General features: G+C 56.3%; 1 protein-coding gene across 1 annotated transcript in view; it reads right to left on the reverse strand.

Annotated features, from left to right (window-relative positions):
- VIPR2 (vasoactive intestinal peptide receptor 2) overlaps positions 1–22,568 on the reverse strand; it is a 69,335-nt gene extending 46,767 nt beyond the window's left edge. The window contains exons 1-3 of the mRNA XM_040260106.1: positions 22,432–22,568; positions 19,284–19,383; positions 1,584–1,691 (exon numbers count right to left, since the gene is read on the reverse strand). Of these exons, the coding sequence (XP_040116040.1) occupies positions 1,584–1,691; positions 19,284–19,383; positions 22,432–22,494 (271 nt within the window). The 5' untranslated portion in view covers positions 22,495–22,568. The remainder of the gene's footprint in view (positions 1–1,583; positions 1,692–19,283; positions 19,384–22,431) is intronic.
- Between the last annotated feature and the right edge of the window lie 484 nt (positions 22,569–23,052).

Genomic DNA, 23,052 nt, shown 5'->3' on the forward strand with positions numbered 1-23,052 from the left:
GGGGCGGGGCAGTGGGCGAGGCAGTGGGGGAAGCAGGCGCACAGTTAGAGGCTCTCCCCACCAGGGTCTGTGAGAACCTCGCTCTCCGGGGGCGTCACTTGCTGTGGGACCTCCCCCTGCTGCAGGGCCCCCGTATCTCCAGGCCGCTCCCTATTCTGGCCGTCCTGAGTTGCGGTTTATGGGGGGTTCTCAGCACAGTGGTGACAGGCACCCCCCAGGCCCCCCAAAGCTGATTGCACACCCTTCATGGCTCAGAGGGCAAAGAGTCCTCCTGCTGTGCAAGAGACACAGGTTCGGTCCCTGAGTGGGGACGATCCCCCGGAGGAGGGCATGGCTGCTCCAGCATTCTTGCTTGGAGAATCCCGTGGACAGTGGAGCCCGGGGGTCACTACAGTCCTTAGGGTCTCAAGGACTCAGACACGACTGAGCGACTAGCGTTTTTCCCGCGCTTCTCCTTGCTGCTCAGTGCATGGCTGAGCGTGACTGTCCCGTAGGGCCATAGTCACAGTGCCTGGTTACGAGCACTGACCGCTGGGCTCAGACCCTGCTCCGAAGGGTCCTGACTCGGGGGCGAGGCTGGAACGGTGGCGGGCTCCACGAGGCCCCCGGGAAGAGCTCCCATCCCAGGTCACGTTCAGGCTCGAATCAGGGGCAGGTCAGAGCCCTGCAGCCCTCTGAGGACCGGCCCTGCGGCTTCTATAGAGAAGCAGGCAGAACGCAGGGCTGGGCCCTCTTGCTGCTGGAGGCAGAGTGCAGCACCTTCCCCCACGGGGGAGAACCCCTGAGGGTCTTCGTCCATTCATCAGAACAGATCTGAGTCCTTGAACCTGGCCCTCCTGCACCTGGAGGTTTGACACCGCTCCTTTCAAAGACCTGCCTCGGAGTGACACCCAGCCCAGCTCCCCATCCAGAGGCAGTCTTCTGCGGCCCGTTCCCCATCCTAGCCCTGCTTGGGGGGACCTTCTGCAGGCCCCAGGGCCCACTGGCATGGTTGCTATGACAACGTGCACCAATGTCTGGAGAGACCCACCCCTCACCCCCAATTTCCTACCTACAACTTTTACAAAAATAAAAAACAGGTGTATTTCTCAAATATCCGGGTTTGCACGGTCTGTGTGCAGAGCAAGCCCCGGGAAGAGGCAGCCCTTAGCCCCCTGAGCGCCTGCTGCAGGTGTTCAGGGGCTGAGAACCCAGAGTCGGTCCAGGAGGGAGACGCGTCCTGTGAGGGAGAGAGTGCGTTCCAGGCCCGCAAAGGACACCTTGGAGGGCACGCCCTGAGGGCCGCGGGTGCCCAGGCGAGGCAAGCGGCCCTCTTCTCCCCCTGCCTGGTGCCTGCGGCCGCTCGTCTGCACTGGACACCTGTACTGCTCGGGGTCTCCCGCCCGAGCCCTCTGCGCGGGCTGTGGGTGGATGGCCTGGCAGCAGGCATCTGCCCTCCCAAGCTCTAAGGCCAGGTCAGCACAGCTGCTCCCGGCCCACCAGGTCGTGGACACCGACGCCCTGCCTCCTGTGCCTCCGTGGAAAAGCCGGTCCCTCCGACCAAAACCCCCGAAAAGCTAAAAGATGACGCAGCAGAACAGTACCTGGTTTGCTGTAAAAATTGCTGAACAATTTTGGACAGGGCACCGTGACGGTCTCGCCAACATCTGCGGGGCGCCAGCAAGTAATGTTGTCCCAGATGCCGCTGCAGGCTGCAGGGGAGACAGCAGTGAGCGTGGCCCGCTGCCCACCGCAGGCAGCTCCCTCCGGCTGCGTGTGGGGCACCCAGAGCGGTGGGGCCAGGTCGGCTCTGAAGCTTTGCAAATAGAGAGCCTATCAATTAGACGGTTATACTGCAAATCATTCTCCTGTGAAACAAACTCGCACCATGATATTACTGAGAACATGCTTGGCACGGGTTCACTGTGATCAGCTCTGCAGAAACGAGTGAGTGTGAAGGGACGAGTCTGAGGCACCCAGCGTGCACTGCGCACTTTCGAGTTTCAGCAGAGTCAGCGCTTTTCTTATGATGCGCTTGCCCCTGTGACACAGCGGGCACCACCCGGTGTCTGTGTGAGTCTCGGAGGTGCGGAGAAGATCATATATTGGTGATGAAAGTGATGAAATTTTAGGCTACCTTCTTGGAGTTATCTAATAACTTAATTAGCACAACGTTAAAGCCTAAAACATTTTTCAGATCTCTTATTTTGCGTAATAACCACCCCATGAGGGTAATTCATACAAGCATTACATTAATCCTCTCACCAACAACTAGCACTGAGGTTCAGACAGTGCAAGGACCTCTCAACGTCAAGCAAACAGATGATGAATCCTTGAACCCAGGGATTTTTTACTACAAGCTCAAGGTGTTTCTACTATGTTTTGTGACCTCTAAAATTTTACATTTCAGTTAAACTTCAGTATTGGAGGAGCAGTGTGCTGGCTTCAGTTAAAACAAAGAAACAACATTTCTGCTCTCTGACATGCCATCCAGACCTGTACAATAACCGTGATATAGTTTCGGTTTGACCACAGGAATGTTTTACTTCTATGAAAACAGATAATGAAAAGTTGGCTCCAAACCAGATTTTGCAAAAAAGTTGAAAATATCTTTCTAAAGGCTTTTACAAATAAAATGAAAATATGTGTGCTTAGTCACTCAGTCCTATCCGATTCTTTGTAACTCGATGGACTACAGCTCACCAGGCTCCTCTGTTCCTGAGATTCTCCAGGGAAGAATACCACCCCTCATGGGGTGGTTATTATGCAAAATAAGAGATCTGAAAAATGTTTTAGGCTTTAACGTTGTGCTAATTAAGTTATTAGATAACTCCAAGAAGGTAAAATTTATCACCAATATATCATCTTGACTGCTGCAATCAACTAAATTTTATCAAATATTTAAATTTGCAAATTGTCCTTGAAGTCAGAGTCCATAAAAGCCATTTCCTTCCTCAGGGGATCTCCTTGACCCAGGGATCGACCCCAGATCTCCTGCACTGTGGGACAATTCTTTACCATCTAAGGCACCAGGGAAGCCCCCAAATGAAAATACACTCATCCTACAAACTGAATTATATACCAAAGATTGAGTACATAAATTTATAATACAGTAGCTTACATATTTAAAGAAAATGTTGCTTTCTGAAAAATTAATTAGAATAAGTCATCAGGGACAAAGATGTCAGTAGAAACACTCTCCAGTCGGGTGGACAGTGTGGCCTGCGGGCCTGGGGGTGTGTGGGTGAGCAGGGGGCAGTGGTGGGGGCTTTACCTGGGCAGTGAGTCCGAGTGCAAGCCACAGATAACGGGGAACATATGAGCTTCTCTCTCCACCTTCCAAACCTCATGAAAATGACAGTCGAGAAATCAGAAAGGGCAGTTCCTAGAGCTCACAGAAGTTTGAAGACAGACAGCACGTGTGTTTTAAAGCCTCAGGCGGAGCAAAGGGGGCGCAGACGAGCCTGCAGGAGCAGGGAAGTGGGCAGTGCCCTTGAAGGGCCCTGGACCCCAGGACCCGGGGCTCGGGCTGACTAACCTTGGAAGACTCACACTGAGTGTGAACTCTGAACTCTGGGAGCTCCAGCCTCCCCCAGCCTGCCGAGCGTCTGGAAGCTCTGCTTAGGCCATCTGCTGGAGCAGTGCCCAGGGGAGGCCCCAACCAACCGGGCCGCCTGAGACGGGCGGAGTCGCTCTGAGAACTGCAGCTGGGGACCACCCGGTGTTCCTCCTGAGAGAAGCTTGTCTTGTTCTGCTGCAAAGCCTGATGCTAGCTGTTGAGAGATACGGGGCTTCCCGGGTGGTGTTGCTGGTAAAGAGCCCACCCGCCAATGCAGGAGCTGTAAGGGATGTGGGCTTGACCCCGGCAGATCCCCTGGAGGAGGGGGTGGTGACCCCTGCAGTACCCTTGCCTGGAGAACCCCATGGAGCCCGGCAAAACTTTGTTTCGCAAAACCAGATTTCCAGACATTCCCAGCCATCATTCTCACCTCTAACTCTGTGGCTGCTTAGCAACTCACTTTCCTAGTTTTTCCAAAGCACAAGAATTGGTTTTCCCAGAAACAAGTGCCTTTTGGCATCTGTCAGCTTACATACTGTTTAACTAAGCTGTTGGTTGAGTAGCAGATGTGGGCGGTGACAATACATTGTAAGCTGGGCAAAGTGGTCCCAGCGGTTGCAGGGAGGAAGTGGCAGGGAGCCCTGAGCAAAGAGCTTCCCACCAGGGCCACCAGAAAAGAAAGCATAGCAGCCCAGTGGACACTGGTGCTGGGCTTCCGAAGCTCCTCTGGGAGGGCAGTTTAGTGCCCTGAAAGTGACCTCCTAGCCCAAGCGGTTCAGGAAAACTGACCTGACGCAGGGTGCAGCCTCCAGACACGCCCGAAACTCCACGGCATCTCATACAGGACACTCTGGAGGCACTGAGGAAGAGTGTGGGACGGGCTGCGACAGGAACACGGGCCTCTAGATATGCTGGAGCTCCAAGGGGACGGTGGCAACTCACCCTCCAGACAGGAGCCTTAAGCGGGGGTACCCACCATCATGGAGAGAACCCCAATCCCCTTGTTCCCCCAAACCAACTTTCTCTGCAAGCTATCTCCGGGCAAGTCACACTACCACAGATGGGGGTACTGGTGGTGTTTTGACTCTTGGATTTGTTTTCTCATTATTTCAATGACATAAACATTTGCTTTCCAGAAAACCACATGAGTCTCACTACTCGGGGCCTGCAGTTTCTCTAGGCAGAGCTTCCACAGGCACGGCATTTCCTGCTCACGGGTGCACACAGGGAGGTTGGGGCCAGAACCCCATCCAGCCACCCCCGCCCTGACCCCTGAAGGCCACGTCCTCACTGGAGGTTTGTGGTCGGAGCCCTGGACACAGAGCCAGAGGTGCGTCCGAGTCCAGGTGAGCATGTGGACAGAGGCCGGCCCTGGGCACTCGCCCGGGGGCTGAGGGCGGAAGTCTCAGGTAGGCCCTGACCACACGGACACGGCTGCCCGCTGTGGGTGAGGCTCCGGGGGCGTTCCCAGCAGAGGCTGGGCTTTGCTCCATCCTTGCTGTCACTGGGAGAGGAATCCAGTCCCCAGCCAACACCAAGGCAGAGAGAGACAGCACAGCTGCGGGACCTTGGGTACCCAGGGACCCTGGCAGACCGGAGGTGCCCATGCAGCAGGGAGGTGCTGGGTGGGCGGGGGGAGGTGGCCAGGTGGGGGCAGGTGCCCGGTGGGCAGGCGGGCACGGGGCGATGGAGGAGCATCCCAGCCCCACCAGGAGCGCCAGCAGGGGGCAGACGGACCAGCACCCCAGCACCCCCAGGTCACCTTGCTCCAGACGGGGTGTGGGGCAGGGGCTGCAGGAGCAGGGACGTGGGAAAAGAAAACGAAACATGCCCATTTCTGGCACGAAGGTGTGAGGTCTGGCAGCAGCTGGTGGCAGCAGCTGGTAGCACCAGTACCACCTTCCATTCCTAAGTTTAGTTTAAAGTTGAAGTCATGAGCGGCCGGGATCAGATGCTGCAGGCATGTGCTAGACATGCCCCCGGGCTCTGAGGCTGGAGTTGAGCTGGTTGCTGGACCCCAGTCTGCGGACGGCAGGGCCCACGAGGCCCAGGGTGTCCCCTCGACGCGCTGGACCCCAGCCCGTGGACGGTAGCCCGGGGCGTCCCTATGACGTGCTGACCTTGCTCAGGAGAAGCCAGAGAAATGGCACTCCTTGCTCTCTGGCCAGGTCTTGCGTGGAACATACACACGCCTTGCGTGGGATGTACTGTGGCCAGAATGACAAGGTCTCAAAGGCTCGCCTGGCCGACCAGAAGGAGGCTGGAGCTCTGGGGCTGCCCTGAGTGTGCCTGCGGATAACACCATCAGAGGGCAGGTCTCCCCTTGGTCCAGGCTGGCAGTGGGGCGGCCAAGGGGCAGTGGACAGCATGCCAGGCCCTTCCCAACCCCCGCCCACCCTCCCCCTGCCCCGGGGCCCACTGTTGTACCCTCACCCAGGGCCCTGCTTTGACTCTCCCTCTGGCATGGCTCAACTTAAGTTTCCTGGAGGTTCTCACATGTACCCAGGGCTCAGACTCACTGTCTTGCAGTGCGGGCGCCAGAAGGGACCTGGAGGTCACGAGTGTGGGTGTTGATGAGGGTCCTGGGGCTGCTATCCCTGGGAACTTGTCAGGAAGTTCTTGGGTCCCATCCCAGGCCACCAAGCCAGAGACTCAGGGTGGCCCTGCAGCCCCGAGCTGGGGCTGAGTAGCTCAGGGGCTGGTGCGGCTCCATTCCCGCCCAGCACAGGAAGGGGGTGGGTGTGGAACTCCTGCAGCTCAGCAAGCCTGGTTTACCCTGTAAACGGGGGAGGGGAGGTGTGGGGGAGCCCTGGCGTGCCCACGTGGGAGGTGCCAAGGTCCGCGTGGCCCAGGGAGCCCAGAGTGGCCGTGGGGCACCTCCTGGGGTGACAGCAATGCTGGAGGGCCACCCCTGCTCCCCAGCTCAATGGCCCCCAGCACCTCCACAGACCTGGGGGCTGTGCCAGATGACCACCCCATCACGTGAGCCCGCTGGGGAAAGGGCTGTCCAGGAGGAGTTGTGAGAGCAACAGGGGGCAGGTTGCCACCCCCGGGGCCGGCACTGCCCTCAGGAGCTCATTTTATCTCCAGACCCAGGCAGCAGGGCGGGGGTGGCTCCCCAGTCTCAGCTCATGGATGTGGACGTGCAGGCTAACATCTGCTGGATCATCGAAAAAGCGAGAGTTCCAGTAAAACATCTACTTCTGCTTTACTGACTATGCCAAAACCTTTGTGTGGATCACAACAAACTGTGGAAAATCCTTCAAGAGATGGGAATACCAGACCACCTCACCTGCCTCCTGAGAAATCTGTATGCAGGTCAGGAGGCAACAGTTAGAATCAGACATGGAACAACAGACTGGTTCCAAGATGGGAAAGGAGTACATCAAGGCTGTATATTGTCACCCTGCAGGGCTCCAAAATCACTGCAGATGGTGACTACAGCCACGAAATTAAAAGACGCTTGGTCCTTGGAAGAAAAGTTATGAGCAACTAGACAGCACATTAAAAAGCAGAGGCATTACTTTGCCAACAAATGTCTGTCTAGTAAAAAGTTTGGTTTTCCCAGTGGTTATGTATGGATGTGAGAGTTGGACTATAAAGAAAGCCAAGCACTGAAGAATTGATGCTTTTGAACTGTAATATTGGAGAAGACTCTCGAGAGTCCTTTGGACTGCAAGGAGATCCAACCAGTTCATCCTAAGGGAGATCAGTCCTGAATATTCATTGGAAGGACTGATGCTGAAGCTGAAACCCCAATGCGTTGGCCACCTGACGGGAAGAACTGATTCATTTGAAAAGACTCTGATGTTGGGAAAGATTGAGGGCAGGAGGAGAAGGGAACCACAAAGGATGAGATGGTTGGATGGCACCACCGACTCAATGGACATGAGTTTGAGCAAGCTTCGGTAGTTGGTGATGGACAGGGAGGCCTGGCGTGCTGTGGTTCCTGGGGCCATAAAGATTCGGACATGACTGAGTGACGGGACTGAGTGGCGAGGCAGGGACCCCCAGCCCGCCTGCAGTGCCTCTGCATGACCTGTCTGGGGTGGGGCAGGGTAGACACCCAGTGGGCGCCCAGCTCAGTGAGGCTGCTTTTGCCCTGGCCGTCCGTGGCAGTGCCGGGCCGGTGGTCTTGGCCTGGGCCAGATGGAGTGTCACTGACCCGCCTGGGCCACCTGGGTGGCGAGTGGCCCCCAGGGCCCCCGACCCTGGCACTCCTGTGGGGCCACCCCTGTGAGGGCCACAAGCCCACCGCTGGGCCGAGGACAGGAGACCGGCTGGCTGGTCGGTGCCGCAGGACGGCTCTAATGTCGGGGCCCTCTCGTCCCCTGAGTTCCGGTCTGGGTGATTCAGGCCACACTAATTACTAGACCTCTCCCAGCGGGAACAAAGCAGGTTGAGAATGACTGCCACGATTCCTCACTGTGCCTGCCATTCTCCTCGTGAGCCTTTGACAATCAGTGCCAGGGCTCTGCCTGGAGAACAACGACTGTGGGGCAGGGCCAGCTGGGGCTCACTAAGAGTACCCGAGGACGTCGGAGCCGGGAGGACCTGCTGACCCCTGGAGGCACTCTGCCTCATACCCGGGGGTCCACACCTGGTGAGTCTCAGGAGTCTTAAGGCCCATGGGATGCAGGCCACTTCCCGCAACACCAGCCTCTGTCCACTTGGAACATCTTAGCCATTCATGGAGATGCCCTTACAATCCTACAAGACCTTCCAGGTGTGCGATCTTAAACTACGAGTGCTGCACACGCGCTGGGTGTGTGTTTGCATGGGCGTCAGTCCAGGTGCGGGGAGATGTGCACGGCGCTGGGAGCCCGTGCCTGCTCCGGTTAGTCCCTGGCTGACGGCATGTCATGCCACAGGTGGAACGGCCCCTGTGGCCCCTGCGGCCCCTGCTCCAAGGTGCAGCCTGGTTCCTAGTGAACGCGCCTCCCCGACCCCAGCTTATTTCAGGCCAGTGGCCCAGCGTGGGGGGCCAAGGGCAGCCTGGGGCCCCTCTGCTGGTGGTGGTCTTCTGGGCTCCCCTTAGAATCCAGCACCTCCACTTCCCACAGCCCAGAGGCTCCTCACCCCAAACGTTGGCACTGACCCGTTCTGGACCCTGCTCTGGGGGCTGTCCTCCCCAGCAGAGGACAGTTACAGACCCAGCAGACCTCCCTGCCAGCTGCAGTGGGGTGGCTGCCAGTCACCTCTCATCTCTGCATCCCCTGGGACTGGGGGGCCTCCCTTCCCTCCACAGTGGGGCAGAAATCACAGGGTATTCCAAGGACTCTCCCCAAAGACACCTGCTCCACAAACAGTCCTGCCCTTTTGCTTCCATGCTGTGGGTGTTGGGAAAACACCCCTCTGAGTGACCTCCTCCTGGCCACTCATGGGTACCTGGTTCTTGCTCTCTTCAGGGCCTGAGAACATCCTATACATCGGCCTATACATTCTATACAACATCCTGTACAACATCCTGTACAACACCCTATGCTGCTGCTAAGCTGCTTCAGTCGTGTCCGACTCTGTGCGACCCCTTAGATGCAGCCCAGCAGGCTCTCCCGTTCCTGGGATTCTCCAGGCAAGAACACTGGAGTGGGTTGCCATTGCCTTCTCCAATACAACATCCTAACATCCTATACAACACCCTATACAATATCCCATACATCCTATACAACATCCTGAACAACACCCTATACAACATCCTGAACAACACCCTATACAACATCCTGTCCTCTATGCACCACGGGCACAACAACGTGGCATGCTTTCCTTTCAGAAAAACAGGATGCCCTGTGGGTGTCTTCTTTGCTTTCTCACCAATATGCGTCTCATCTTTTTCCTGTTATTTCCGCAGCGTGCCACGTTTTTAATGGCTACAAATAGTCCAACATCCACTTGCGTGTGACACACACACAGAGGGGTGACACAACTGTCTGATCGGAACTCTAGGGAGTAAGTCCATAGTAGGTGCCCCCCAAGTGACTGGACTTGTTTCCTGTTCTTTTAGAAGGAACTGCAGTTCTTCCCCAAATGATGAGGAAAAGCCCTTCTTTACACAGAATGCTAATTGATATGTGCAAAGAATGGTCAGAACTTTAAAAGCTGGCATTTTGGACCCTGAGACAGCCTGGTTCAAGTGTGAATCAGGAACAGGATTGGGGGAAGGCTGGGAAGGACGAGCAGCTCCAAAGAGCAGCAGCCGAGTGCGGCGAAAAAGAACTTGGTGTTCAAGATCTGCAGGCCACTTATACTCAAGTGGCCAGACAGCAGAATGGGATACTGAGGGACATATCCATCACCAGTCTGGGGACCCCACGGAGCACACACGTGACCTGCATCCGCTCTTCCCAGAGGGTCTGACCTGAGTCTCCTCAAGCCTTCATGCCCAAGCTGCTGGAAGGAGACACAGGGGCTGGAAGGACACACCGACACGCACCCGGATATGGGACAATCTGTGAGGTGACTGATCTGCTGCTTAACGCCTGGGGGTGCAGGCGGAAGCTCCCCTAGGGTCAGAGCCCACAGCTCTGTGCACATGTCCATGGAATGCGTCCTGTACAAACCGGCGCGGTGAGTGCAGAAGTGCTGACTGCTGACACCTAAGGCCTCCTCTGCAACACCTGATGCCACGGATGTTCAGTCACACAGAAAGGGCAGCCTCGCTGCTGGAAAACTGCTCATGAAGACAGTAGGGGGAAGCCACAGTCCCTTGGCTGCAGAGCGAGGTCCGGCCCTGGAGTAGCTGGGGCAGCGGGGAATCCTGGGCCCTGGCTGGAGAGAGGCGGCCAGGGTCCCCGGGGGGGGGGGAGGCCGTGCACCCAGGCCTCGCGCTCCTGCCACTGAGCCGAGCAGCAGAGTGCACAGGGCAGAGGGGAGCTGTGCTCCAGGAGAGGCCTCGGGGTGCTCTCCAGGGAGCAGTCTCAGAGCCGGAAAGTGCGGCCCACTCTCGTGTAGCTTACTTATTCTTATTCCTTGAAGGTGAGGACTCTGCATTCCCGCAGGAAAAGAGAAACTGCCAGACGAACCCTGCTGGGGCGGCAGCACAGAGGTGGTCACCGCCGGCTGGGCTGACGGTGAGGCCGCCCTCGTTAAAACAGGACTGCAGCTGCCCGTGCAGACGCAGCTTGGCAGCACCCCCTGCGCAGACGCAGCTTGGCAGGCGCCCTGCAGGGGGCTGTGCTGACCCAGGAGGTCTGTGGTCTGAAACTCTGATTTAACAGTTTTAAAGAAAGGAGTTATCTTCATTTTAGCCCTCAGAGCCCCTGATCTGCTTCCGGCTCCCAGCAACCCCCGTCTACTATCAGTGTAAGTAATTGAAAGCTTGATGGATCGGCTCACCAACTGAAGTTGGGAAAAATCCTTTTTAAAGTGGATTGGCCAAAATGTTCGTTCGGGTGCCCCCCCCGGCCAGCTTTAACGTGAGTGAAATTCTTGGCCAACCCAAATAAAAGGGTCTGTGCTTCTCTGTGAACCTGCTCACTTATTCTGACCCGAATGGCCGAACAGGCTGCTTCCCACTTGCCTGCCGCCCGAGGGCCCCACTCCGGGTGCAGGGTGAGTGCGTGATTTGCCACTTTCTGCGGGTAAATCCAGGCCAGCCTTTGAAACCCCCAGGGTCGGGACGACTCTGACCAAAGGGCTTCCCCAGGCCAGTGGGCACCCGGGATTCGAAAGAGGGCACACAGGCAGCTGGGGCAGCACAGAGCCTCCCACCTCTCCCAGGGCGCGGAGAACAGCGCGGCCAGAAGCGGCCATCCTCCGGGCCTCTGTCTCTGGGCAAATTTGCTGTGTGCCCACGGCCTCAGCGGGGCTCCGTGGAGGCTCCAGGCTCAGCCCTGGTCGAGCCTGGCCCCTTCCCAGGGCGGCTGCGGTTACGACCAGCAGAAACCTCCCCACATCCTCACTGCCGCCTCGCCTTGACTGCCTGCTGAGACCACCTCTCAGAACACTCCCACCCTAGACTCTCAGGCCACACAGCACACGAAGGACCCCAGGGTCTGCCTCCTGACTGCAGGGTGTGCAAGGCTGAGATGCGGAAGGTACCCCCAGGGAAGCGGCCTGGAATGCCCCATGTTTCAGCCCCTGCACCCGGCGGTCTTAGTGCACACCGAGGGAGTGGATGTGATGCTGAGTGGGCTCAGACCCCCAGCCCCGCAGACAGTGGCACAATCCCTGGGGACCCATGCACTGGACCTGGAGGCTCTGAGACGACGGCCTGCCAGCCCCTCCCTCAGGTTCGGGGTCACCCTTCGGGCATATTCGGTGTGATCTGTCCAGGTGTCCAACTGCAAATGCCCTGTTTCCCGACATCCTGCAGAGAACCCAGTTACCCTGAACACTAACAGGGGTGACCAAGCTCTCCCAGAGGAAGGCCTCCTTCTGTTGTTCTAAGGATGCATATTTACACCCTTTGTTCTCAAAATACTTGCAGTGGGGTAAGGAGCGCTATTTCCATGCATTCCCTCAGCTGGACATGGAGCCAAATGTCTTTTTAGAAATGCTGTCATTAGGGATGACAACAGTACTTGCCAAGGGTGGAAGCAGAGAGGAAAGGAGCCTTCTGAGGGGACATCCCCCCAGAACAAATAACAGCCCATGTCGGGAGGTGCACTTCTCAGACATGTCAGTGCAGGTGAAATCAGCCACGTGCTGGGAGCGGGCTGCTCCAATCAGGACTCGGAAGGCACTCACAGAACAGGCTCAGGGCCAGATGACAACCTCTGCTCATGCAGGCAGAGATGGAGTATTCATCTTCCACAAACGGACTGGACCTTCTTCATGACTCAACACAGCTCTGGGACCAGCGACAGCCTCGGACTCTTCACACCAGCAGTGATGAGCGTTCATGTCTCCAAAAAAAAATATATTCACTGAGTGTCACTGGTCCTGAGGCTGCCCGAGGGGCCTCATGGAGGCGCTGGGCCAGGAGGGTCTCTCCAGGGCTTCCCGAAGCAGGAACAGCACAGATTCACAAGCCAACAAAGGCACGAGCTTGGGGCTGGCTCTTCCAAGTCCACACTGCAGGCCAAGCCTTCGGGCCCAGAGAGAAACCATCGGGCGGGTGTGGACCATGACCCAGAGCCACGCTGCTTCCTAGACCACCTGTGCAGGAGCCTGGACTTTATACAGGCGCGAACCCAGGCTCCACAACGGTGCTCCAGCTCTAAATGCGTTTCCAGGGCTACAAGGAATGTTTTACGGGGACCTCATTCTTCAGACACCCCCTGGATATCCCAATATTCAGTCTAATTAGGGTGTTACAATGATCCCAACCTTGGTAATTTGGAAGCAAACCACAAACCAAGGTCTGGGAAATGCCATTTTGGGTGACAGTGCCACCAGGTGGTGTCTTGATTGACTCCCTTCGGAACTTCGAATACGGAAGTGGCAAAGTTTCCGTTCAGTTCAGGTGGATTCCATAGTTGGGAGTCATATTCTGGGACCTGAACTAATGCTAAACAAAGACTCAAAACCAAGAACTAATCAAAGCTGTTAACTGAACAAAACGATCTTTTTTTTTTTTTTAAGAAATGTACAGAAGTCCACTTTGAACCTATTTAAAAAATATGCTGAATCCAATCAACCCCAAATATCAAAATGTCCCCCACACTGAGCTGAGCAAATGCGGTGCCTGTGGTGGGTGTCCTGGCAGGCACGCCTGCCTGAGGGCTGACTGGAAATCCCCCTGAGACAGGCGTCTCTTCCCACAGCACCAGGACAGGACCGTCAGGAGACCCGTGAGGCCCCGCAGCGGGTCAGCTCAGAACTGATGGAGAGCTAAGCTTGTGCAGACGCCGCACCTTCACCTGCCGTCCTCTGTACAAATCCTCAACAACATTTCCTCCGACGTCAGTGACCCCTCGGGACATTGTTGGTGCCGCACAAGCTCCCGGGTGGGCAGAGTCAAGCCGCATCGCACGGGAGGCCGGACTCAGCTGGCGGGCTGGGCCTGGAGCGTGGGGAGTCCTGCCATGTTACTCCCAGGGCGATCTGCCGTGGGTTTACGAGCAGCACTTGGGCGCCGTCCCGGGACGGTCCCGGGACATCCATCTCGCAGTGTTATGACAAGACATCCTCACACGGGCCGGCAGCTGCTCATCCGAGCATGACCCCCGGGGCTGAACGCCGGGCAGTCCAGAACAGCCTCCCGCGGGGCCGCCCTCCTGGCTGCGGGCGTGGCCGGGGCCAGGGGCGCGGCCGGGGCCAGGGGCGTGGCCGGGGCCAGGGGCGCGGCCGGGGCCAGGGGCGTGGCCGGGGCCAGGGGCGCGGCATGCGTCCACAGGCCGATGCGGGGGGGGGCACATCCTGCTGACCTCGCAGCCCGGGAGCCCTCTCTCCCTGCCTTCCTCCTTCGGGCCCACGGCCCCGCACAGTCTCACCTGGCGGGCGGCCTCCAGCCTTCCTCCCGTCCCTTCCTCTCCCTCTACCCGACCTCCTCCGGGGTCCCCGCTGCCCCCCAGGGAGGGGTTGGATCTTCTCACCCCACCGGTCTGCAGCTTCAGGCCTTGGGGAGCCTCTGCCTTCCCCCCTCCACCCGCTCACTGTACTCACTCCACAGGGGCGTCCCCAGCCAAGTGGCCTCTCCAGCGGCCGGCCCAGCTCTCCAAGCTCAGGAACAAGCCTGAACCCCCCACCTGCCCGCCACCTGCCCGGCGACCTTTGGTGCTTCACACAGGGCGGGTCAGGAGCAGAGGGACAGCAGGGGACGCATGCTGTCTTTGTCACCGGGGCGGCGGGCCCCTGAGAAGCCTGGCTTCACCCTCCGCACTCGCAGCCTCAGTCCTTTCCTCGCAGGGAAGAAAGGAACTGTAAGAAGTCACAGATGACTTGAGAACTGGGAGCAGCCCTTCTCTGGGGTGGGGAAGGGGCGACTTGTTGGTCAGTTCTCGGGCTGTGGGAGCCCTTCACAGCTCACAGCCAGGGTGGCGTCCAAGGGCAGGCGTCTGGGCTGCCCTCGGCCCTGGTTCAGCGCCCAAACTGTGGGGACTCTGCCTGCAGCTGAACCCCAGCGGCCTCCCATGGCCCCTGTGGACACTCAGAGAACCGGGCGTGTAGTGAGGACAGCCAGCTAGGAAGGACTCACCAAATCCACACGCTGCCCCCAAACCCCAGCAGGGTGATGTCACTCTGAGTGGCCAGGGAGGGTCCTCCCTCCCAAGGGGGCGCCTGAGCAGAGGTGCAGATAACACATGAACAGAGGCAGCTGTGGGGGTTCAGGGGGAAGCCCCTCAGCTTTGAAGCAGGCTTGGGAGGGAAGAAAACCCTGGTCTAAAGCACACCTCTCTCACTATGCTGCCAAGTACAGTTTTATGAAAAGAACACTAGGCTCAGGGTCCAGGGAGCCAGGCTCTGCCCACCAGCTTGGGTGAGAGACTGGGGGTCCTCTCTTGTGTCCTCACTTCGGGGAGGTGGCTGAGGGCACCTTCAAGCATCAAGACCGGGACGCCCTGTGCCTGCTGGTTGGACGTCACCCTCCCTTGTCCAGAGAGAGGACGCTCAGGGTCTTCCGTCTGCCCGCCAGGTGGGATCTGCAGGTCTGCTTCTGGGTCAGCAGACGGGATAGCCCATGGCAGACGCCTTGGTGCCGGGAGGCTGGGGGTGTGCAGACAGGGCCCGTCCCGGAACAGCAGAGGGTGCGCCTGGCCACTCCCAGGAGGGTGGTGACACCAAATGCCAGACAGGACGCCATGGCTCTCGACAGGTGAATCAAAATCAGTGCAGTATCCTTTGTTTAGAAAAGTCAAACAGCGGGAAGTTTGCTAGTCCAGCACCTCCTGGGGACCTGGTTTAAGCTACTGCTTGTTATCAAAGTGTCCGTAGCCATGAACTTTCACGACACAGCTCAGACTGTGGAGCTGCCCATCATCCCTCCCAAAGTTAGGGCAAAAATGATGCAAAGTCGTGGGGAAGGTCCCCGGCAATGTGGATACGGGCGGGGACGCAGGCAGAGAGCAGCGGTGACTCAGGGCTTCCCACCATGGTTGGTGGTGCAGGCGGGGACAGAGCTGCTGTGAGCTTATTTCCAGGCGTCCGTGGCCTGAGCCTCACGGGCGGGACTAGGTCAGTCTTAGTGCTGAATCAATATTAAGTCACAAAGCTCTAAATATCTCTAAATACCTCCTAAACTTTTCTTTTTTACACAGTGAATCCGTTAAAGAGGTTTAGAACTGAAGTTAGCTTTTGTCTAGATTTCTGTGTTGGTTTGTTTGTGTTTATTTTAGATCCAACATGTAATAAGAAGGATTCCTTGTTAGACTTACACAAATTACCTCACCAGAATTGAAAACTAGTTTTTTTTTTTTTTTGCCATTTCAGGTGCTGTCTCACGCAGCTTTCTTGCAGCTCCTACAGACCCTGTGTCTCCTGACGTTCACTGTGGGTACTGGAATCCGTCTCATCTCACTCGGCGAGAAGGCCTTTGCTCAGCTCCCGGTGTACCTCGTCTGTAGTATCTTTATTCTGGTAACTCATTACTATTCCTATCCTTGGTATTCGAGCCACATACATTTCAAAGAGCAACAAGGAAAAGATGGGAATTCAGAACACAAGCTGCTTCTGTCTGCAGAAAGTGGGGGTACCAGGCAGGCTACCTGGCCGGCCTCCCTCCTGTGGGGGTGGGGCGCTGCCCACAGGCTCTTCCTGTGAGTCAGGCTGAAAGGGCTCTGGCAGGTGTTTTTACTGTCGAGCTAACAATGAAATAAGAGCCTTTGATACAAGAAAACACCGAAGGACTGACGCTTGTCGTTGCAGAAAGACCGAGTGACACCTTCCCCCAGCTCCAAACGGGAGGGCCGTCCTCTAACTCTCCCACGTCCTTTCTGCTCCAGCCGGCACCAAGGCTGTGCCGTCCATGTTCCTGGCAGCATGTCCCGTGGGCCCTGTGAGGTCACGCTGAGGAACGCGTAGCCAGACAGCAAAGCCTGCGAGGGCTGAGCCCTGAGGAGCGCTTTAAACATTCTGGCCCATCTCTGCACCACGAGCAGCTCTCTGAGCAGGGCTGGCCTGGCCCGCGGTCCTCGCAGAGCAGCCTGGCAGCTCAGGCAGCGTCTGCACGGCAGCTCCTCCGGCTCCCACAGAACCTTTTAAAAAGTACTAGTTGCAAACTTTTAAGAATTGGAGTATTTTCACCGACTCGACGGACGTGAGTTTGAGCAAACTCCAGGAGACGGTGAAGGACAGGGAGGCCTGATGTGCTGCAGTCCACGGGGTCACAAAGACTGCTCAGTCAGACATGACTGAGCGACTGAACCACAGGGACTTAAGTTTGCTTTTCCAATGTCTGGTGCCTGTGTTTCTGCACAGCAACAAGCTAGTGCTGAGGGGCGCTCCCCACGGCCCCGTGGCAAAATGCTGCCCTGCCCAGCGGCGCGGCCCCGGCTTACACTCACGAGCTGTTGGCCAGGGGCCAGGGCCAGACTCGAGCCTTTGGAACGAGAAGCGCTAAAGGACAAGCCTTTGCACTGCTTAAGGCCACACTCCGTCCACCTGGGCCAACCGGAGGTGAAGAGTCTCTATGAAAGAGAGCCGACTGAGGACCGTGCCTCCTGCCCCGCAGTGGACACGCTCACACTGCTCTCCTGGGCCCGCTTCCCTCAGGGTGAGTCATGGCACAGGCCTGCAGGCACCCCTCCCGACGACCAGTGACCCTGGCCAGCTGGGAGGGGTCTCCACGAGGGAAAGTCACGGCCAAAGCCCCTCTCTGGAAAGTAAATGCTCCCTGCCTCCTGCTGGGTCAGCTTCCTCTTGTTAGCAAAACGCTTTTGGTGAGCATGAGAGATGAAGAGTGTTAAGGAGGAGACGTGAGGCGGTGTTTTGGTGTTCCCCAAGCAGAGGGGACAGCGAGGGGCGGGAGGGGCCACCCTGGGTGACTGCGAGGCGGGCTGGGGCAGAGGCTTTATCTGGTGGTAAACTGACTCCAATTCAGTCTGCCCCGTGTCAGGGGTCACGTCCTCCCTGGTTCCCACGTCACGAGTGCCTGCTGTATCAGGCCTGTGGCAGGGGCCTGCCAGCAGTGAGGGCTGCCCTCTGAATGCTGGCCGATGCCCCGCGTGGAGAAGGGGTTCTGTTCACAGCTGTCCCCGGTCAGTGCCAGGGAGTGGACGCCATCTGTGAGCAGCCTCAGAGCCCAGCAACCTGATGGTCCGGTGACGACCCTCGGGGGCAAAGGCCGAGGGTCACCCCTACAGCTGCGGTGGACGGAACCCGCCCACGCTCTCCACGAGGGAGGCCTGGACTGAGTGCTGTGCTGGCCGGACCTGCTCCCTGCCGTGACTAGATGCTTCTAGGGTTTTGGCACGCCTCCTATCAGCATTTAGCTCCCCTAAGTCTCTTAATTTTCATCGAAAGGACAGGCCTCCGTGGCTGTGGCAGCTGTCTTGTCCTGAGGCTGACCTGACTGGCAAGACCCAGCCTCATGGATCCTAGTAGCTTGCTAGCGGTCACATGTGGCTTTTACAGGACAACTCCTGAGTTCATGTTTGAGCTGCCTGTTTTGCCTTCCTCCGGAAAGAGCTTGACCAGACCTTTGGGAAGACGTGGCTTTCAGAAAGCTGTGGGCACTGCAGAACCACAGATCTCGAAGGCTGCAAGGAGCCCTTGGGCCAGAGTCCTTGTCTTCTCGGCTGAGGAAGGGGAGGGTCCAGGGAGATAGGAAGGGCCCAGGAGAGCTATTTTAGAGCCGGTTTAGAACCCCTCTGGCTGCAGACCACCTGTGAATACCTGAAATGTGTGGTCCAAATTGTGACGCATTCTAAGTGTGAAATGCATATTGGGTTTCCAAGGCAACACACTAAGAAAGCAAAATCTCTCATCAATATTTTACATTGATTACAAGTTGAAAAAACAGTGATTTGGATATATTTGGATAAATAAAAGCATTGTCAAAGTCCTAAGTTTCTTTTTACTTATTTTAACATGACCACTAGAAAACTCAAGCTGCCCATAAGGCTTGATCCTGCTTCTACTGGGAAGTACTGGTCTAGCACAACACCCACACCTGGGGCTTCCCACTCACGGTCCTCTGCAGGGCACCAGACTTTTTAACACATGGCTGTCCTTTGATTTTAATTTTTTTTCTTGAATAGACTAAAATCATAACACAGAACAGAGAAAAAGAAGAAAGCTGAAGGACAAGAGGTTTTTGCCACTGTTTATGATCTGGGTGTTATCCCAGAACCTTCAGAGTTTACAAACAGGAGACGGTACCCAGGGCGGGAGCTCATCATCCCAGCTTTACTTCTGGGAGAAATAGTCAGTAAGCTCACTGTACTCATAACTGGTCTGTTCTTCAAGAAAGCAAAAGTCTCAATTTCCTGTTTAATTTCTGATAAATTCCCACTGTTCTTAACTGGATCTATCATCTGTGATGTAACTAAGGATTTAAAATGTAAGAAATCAGATAAATAGTCATTCCATGGGAAAAGGAGTTGCCTTTGCAAAGCATAACAATTGTCATAAGTTATTTTAATAACTGTTGCTCTTGTCTCAAACCACGGAAACTATTGTGTTAAAAGGTTTACCCGAAGGACCCCCTTCCCCTCTGCCCTTCCCAACACACATACCCCACTGCTCATTACCCACAATGCTATAGGATTTTTGCCAGCAGTTCATTAAAAAACAGTGGAAACATTAAAAAAAAAAAAGAAAAGACAGCAGTGACTGTAAACAGCAGGTTTCTGAGTGAGGCGCAACCTACTTGCAAGTCCGCCTGTCCATCCCAGGGAGAGTCTCACCAAGCATCTATCTGCCGTACCTTTGTGTTTTTCTGTTTGAGTCCTTAGAAGCTCTGCACATCTCATTTCTTCCTCCTGAATTTCCAGATGAAATCGGCATTCTGGGTGAATACTGCTCACCTAGGCATGGTTGAAAGAAAGGGACAATTCCACTGTAATAGGAAAGGCAAGCAAAAACTCTATATAAAAGCCCCTAAACCTCACAGTTCTAAACTGCTTCCAAACTAACACTCATTTAAAAACAAAAGTAGCCTTCACATCTTGGCATGGTTTTTTTTCTTTTTTTCTTTCTTTTTTTAAACCTTCACTATTTACTTTGTAAAGGAATTAGTAAACAAATAAGAAACTTGATATAATTTTTTTTCTGGGCAGGAAAGCAAACTAACGTGATACATTGTATGTTGTCAGTACTAATTTGGCAGCAATAAAGCTCTTTAATCCAATAATCTTTCAGTATTCGAGTCCTCCATTTCATAGCCCTTGATTTAATCAAAGTAAATACATGTTTACTCATCAGCCCATCCTTAATGGCTGCACACAACCCCAGACGCCAGCGTGCTTCATCCAAGGCCAGCCTCCGCATTCACTGGAAAGCCCTAATAGAATAACTTTATTTTTAGAGGCTGCAGGTCACATTCAAAACTGAACTTTGGAGTCTGGTATGAACGAACTTTTCAGAAAGATGAGGGGTGAGCAGGGAGAGGCCTGGAGCAGAGTCACAGCACCGAGGCAGTGGGGGACTTCTCGTCAGGCTTGATCACGGGAACCAAAGATGTGATTAACACTGTCTGTCAATGTGTGCAAAAGACAAAGCTGAATGCCACTTGAGTCTTGGAAGGGAATATTCTCTGGTTTTTATTTTCACAAAGGTCCGGCATTCTCTTTTTTTATTACCATCTCCAACCCCTGGTAAGCACTCACACGGTAGGCTGGAGCTGTGTCGCCCAATCTCATGTCTGAACAAAACTTTTGTTTTACTGAATAGAACCATATTCTTGCATGTATTATGGCCACCTATATTTAACTGGGCTTCCCTGGTGGCTGAGGAGTAAAGAATTGGCCTGCAGTGCAGGAGACAGGTTTGGTCTCTGGGTCAGGAAGATCCTCTGGAGGAGGGCATGGCAACCCACTCCAGTATTTTTGCTTGGAGAATCCCCGTGGACAGAGGAGCCTGGCAGGCTACAGTCCACAGGGCTGCAAAGAGTCAGACACGACTGAAGCGACTTAACACATATGCTCACATGTTTAGTTATCCTACCACTGAAATATGTCAATAGAATTCTAACCAGAAATAACATTTCCCACCAGTGTTAAGGGGCTTCCCAGGGGGCTCAGTGGCAAAGAATCTGCCTGCCAAGGCAGGAGATGCCGCCGACTTGGGGTCCATCCCTGGGTCTGGAAGATCCCCTGAAGGAGGAAGCGGCAACCCACTCCATCCCAGGTCTCCGAGAATGCCTGGGAAATCCCATGGACAGAGGAGCCTGGTGGCCTAGACTCCACAGGGCCACAAAGAGTGGGACACAGCTGAGCATGTGCGCAGCAGTGTTAGGAGCAGAAACTTAATGCTGAGTGCTTTTGCCACATTTACCCTCGTTTTGGGCTTCCCTGGTGGTGCAGAGGGTAAAGCGCCTGCCTGCAATGCAGCAGACCTGGGTTCGATCCCTGGGTCAGGAAGATCCCCTGGAGAAGGAAATGGCAACCCACTCCAGTACTCTTGCCTGGAGAACCCCATGGACAGAGGAGCCTGGTAGGCTACAGTCCATGGCATCAGAAAGAGCCGGACCCGACTTCGCGACTTCACCCTCACTGAAAAAAAAAAAATGTGAAACTTTGGCCTTTTTTTTTTTTTTCTCCCATGGCTCATCACGGGGCAGCAACCACTGTACAAGCTCCTGGTTTCAACCAGGTTGTAGTTTTCATACATTAACAAGTCAATACCTTAAATGTCAGAATTAGGAAAATTGTATTGACTTAAAAAATGGATTTTTGATAAGGTACTAAAAGACATCATAATACCAGGCATTCTTGGAATAGGCCCAGTGATGCCTTATTTTGGGATACCCTAGAAGTTAGAGCAGCGTCAAGTACCAATTCCTGCAGCTCTTTTGCGCACTGAAATGATCAGGCAGACTCTCATCCCCACAGCATTCCTCTGAGGGAGGAAGGCATCGTTCGCCTTCACTCTGAGGAGGGGTTGGCCTCTCTGAGGGGTGGGCTAGGTGCAGACTGGAAACACCCTCAGCACGGACGAATTTCCCTAAATAGCTCCATCCCTGGCTTCGCGACCTTAAGAGGGGGTATGAGTCAATAGAGACGGTGATCTGGCCGCGGTGTGAAGTGCGTACGCGCGCGCACCCAAACTGGCTCCAGGCTGCGGGAGGGAAGCAGGAAACCGGGCTTACCGTTTAAGTGTCTTCTCATAAGAGGAAGAATTAAATAGTCTATAAAGGCATTCATTTAACAAACCTCCACCCAGCACATGACCTCCTCCGGTGCTCTTAAATAATGGTAACAAATCAAAGCAGGCTATTTCCAAAGGAAACTTTGTTTAGCCACACCACGTCTCCCTGACACACACTAAAACAAACAAAAAACTTAACCGGTACTAGCAGGTGGAAAGGGAAGTATTTAATGATAAGGCAAACTCCAATTTCCCTCTGAAAGGAGAAGCCTGCGCAGGTGACCGCAGCCCAGTCCCCAACTCCAGAGGGGGCGCCAGGGCCCCGGACCCGCTCCGCTACGAAGGGCGTCGAGCAAGGCACTGGGTTCCGGTCCCAGCAAATCCGGGACCGCCGAGCAGACCGAGCGAACGCACCTTCCCAGCCGGGTCTTAACCCCGGGCCAGGCTGGGGCTTCGGTTCTTCGCGCTCTGCGGGGGGATCCAGAGTCCCCGGCAGGCCTGTGCCCTCCAGCGAGCTCGGAGGGCGGGTGGAACCCCCGGGACCAGCCCCGATCCCCGCGCCCCCGGGGCCGGACCAGCCCCGATCCCCGCGCCCCCGGGGCCGGACCAGCCCCGATCCCCGCGCCCCCGGGACCAGCTCCGATCTCCGCGCCTCGGCCCAGCCCCGCTCGGGACCCGGAGGCGCAGTAAAGCCGGGCGCCCGGGGCGCTCCCTCTAGGGAGGGTCGGCGCGGCAGGTCGTGAGGGCGCGGGTCCGAGGGCACTCACCGGGGCGAGCAGCCAGCCGCAGCAGGTCAGCAGCGCGGGCGGCAGCAGCGCGGGCGCCCTCATCCCGGCTCCGCGGCACTGACATGGGCCGGGCCGCCCGTGCGCAGCGACGCGGCCGCAGGGTCGGCTCCCCGCTCCGAGGTCGGTGGGCGGCACCCGGCAGCCGTCTCCCGGTCGGCGGTCCGCCGAGGTTGCGCCCGGCGCCCCGGCTCCGCCCCCGCTCCCTCCCCCAACTCCGTCCCCACCCCGCGCCCCCCGCCCCGCCTCTCCGTCTCTCCCCTCCCTCGCGCTGGCTTCGCCGCCTGGGTCTCCGCCCCACGTTCCGCAACCGCCCCCCGCCACCCGCACTCCCTTCGGCCGCCCGCCCCCAGCCGCTCGTACCTCCTTCCCCGCGCCCCTGGCCTCTCCCTGGCGACCCCCAGCCTTCGCTCCCTCCAGCGCCTCTAAGCCGCGGGTGACGGGTGCGCGCAAGTGGGCTCCCTGTGCGGCCCAGCTCCCAGCGGAGATGCCAGGGGAGAGCGACTCCGGAGCGACCCACCTTATCGGAGACCCGGGCTCCTGGCCTTTGCACCTACTGTGTCCTCCTTGTTAAAGACCCCCGACAAGTTGGCAGAAAGAGCA

Source organism: Oryx dammah, unplaced genomic scaffold (assembly GCF_014754425.2).
Source record: "Oryx dammah isolate SB20612 unplaced genomic scaffold, SCBI_Odam_1.1 HiC_scaffold_18, whole genome shotgun sequence".
NCBI lineage: Eukaryota > Metazoa > Chordata > Mammalia > Artiodactyla > Bovidae > Oryx > Oryx dammah.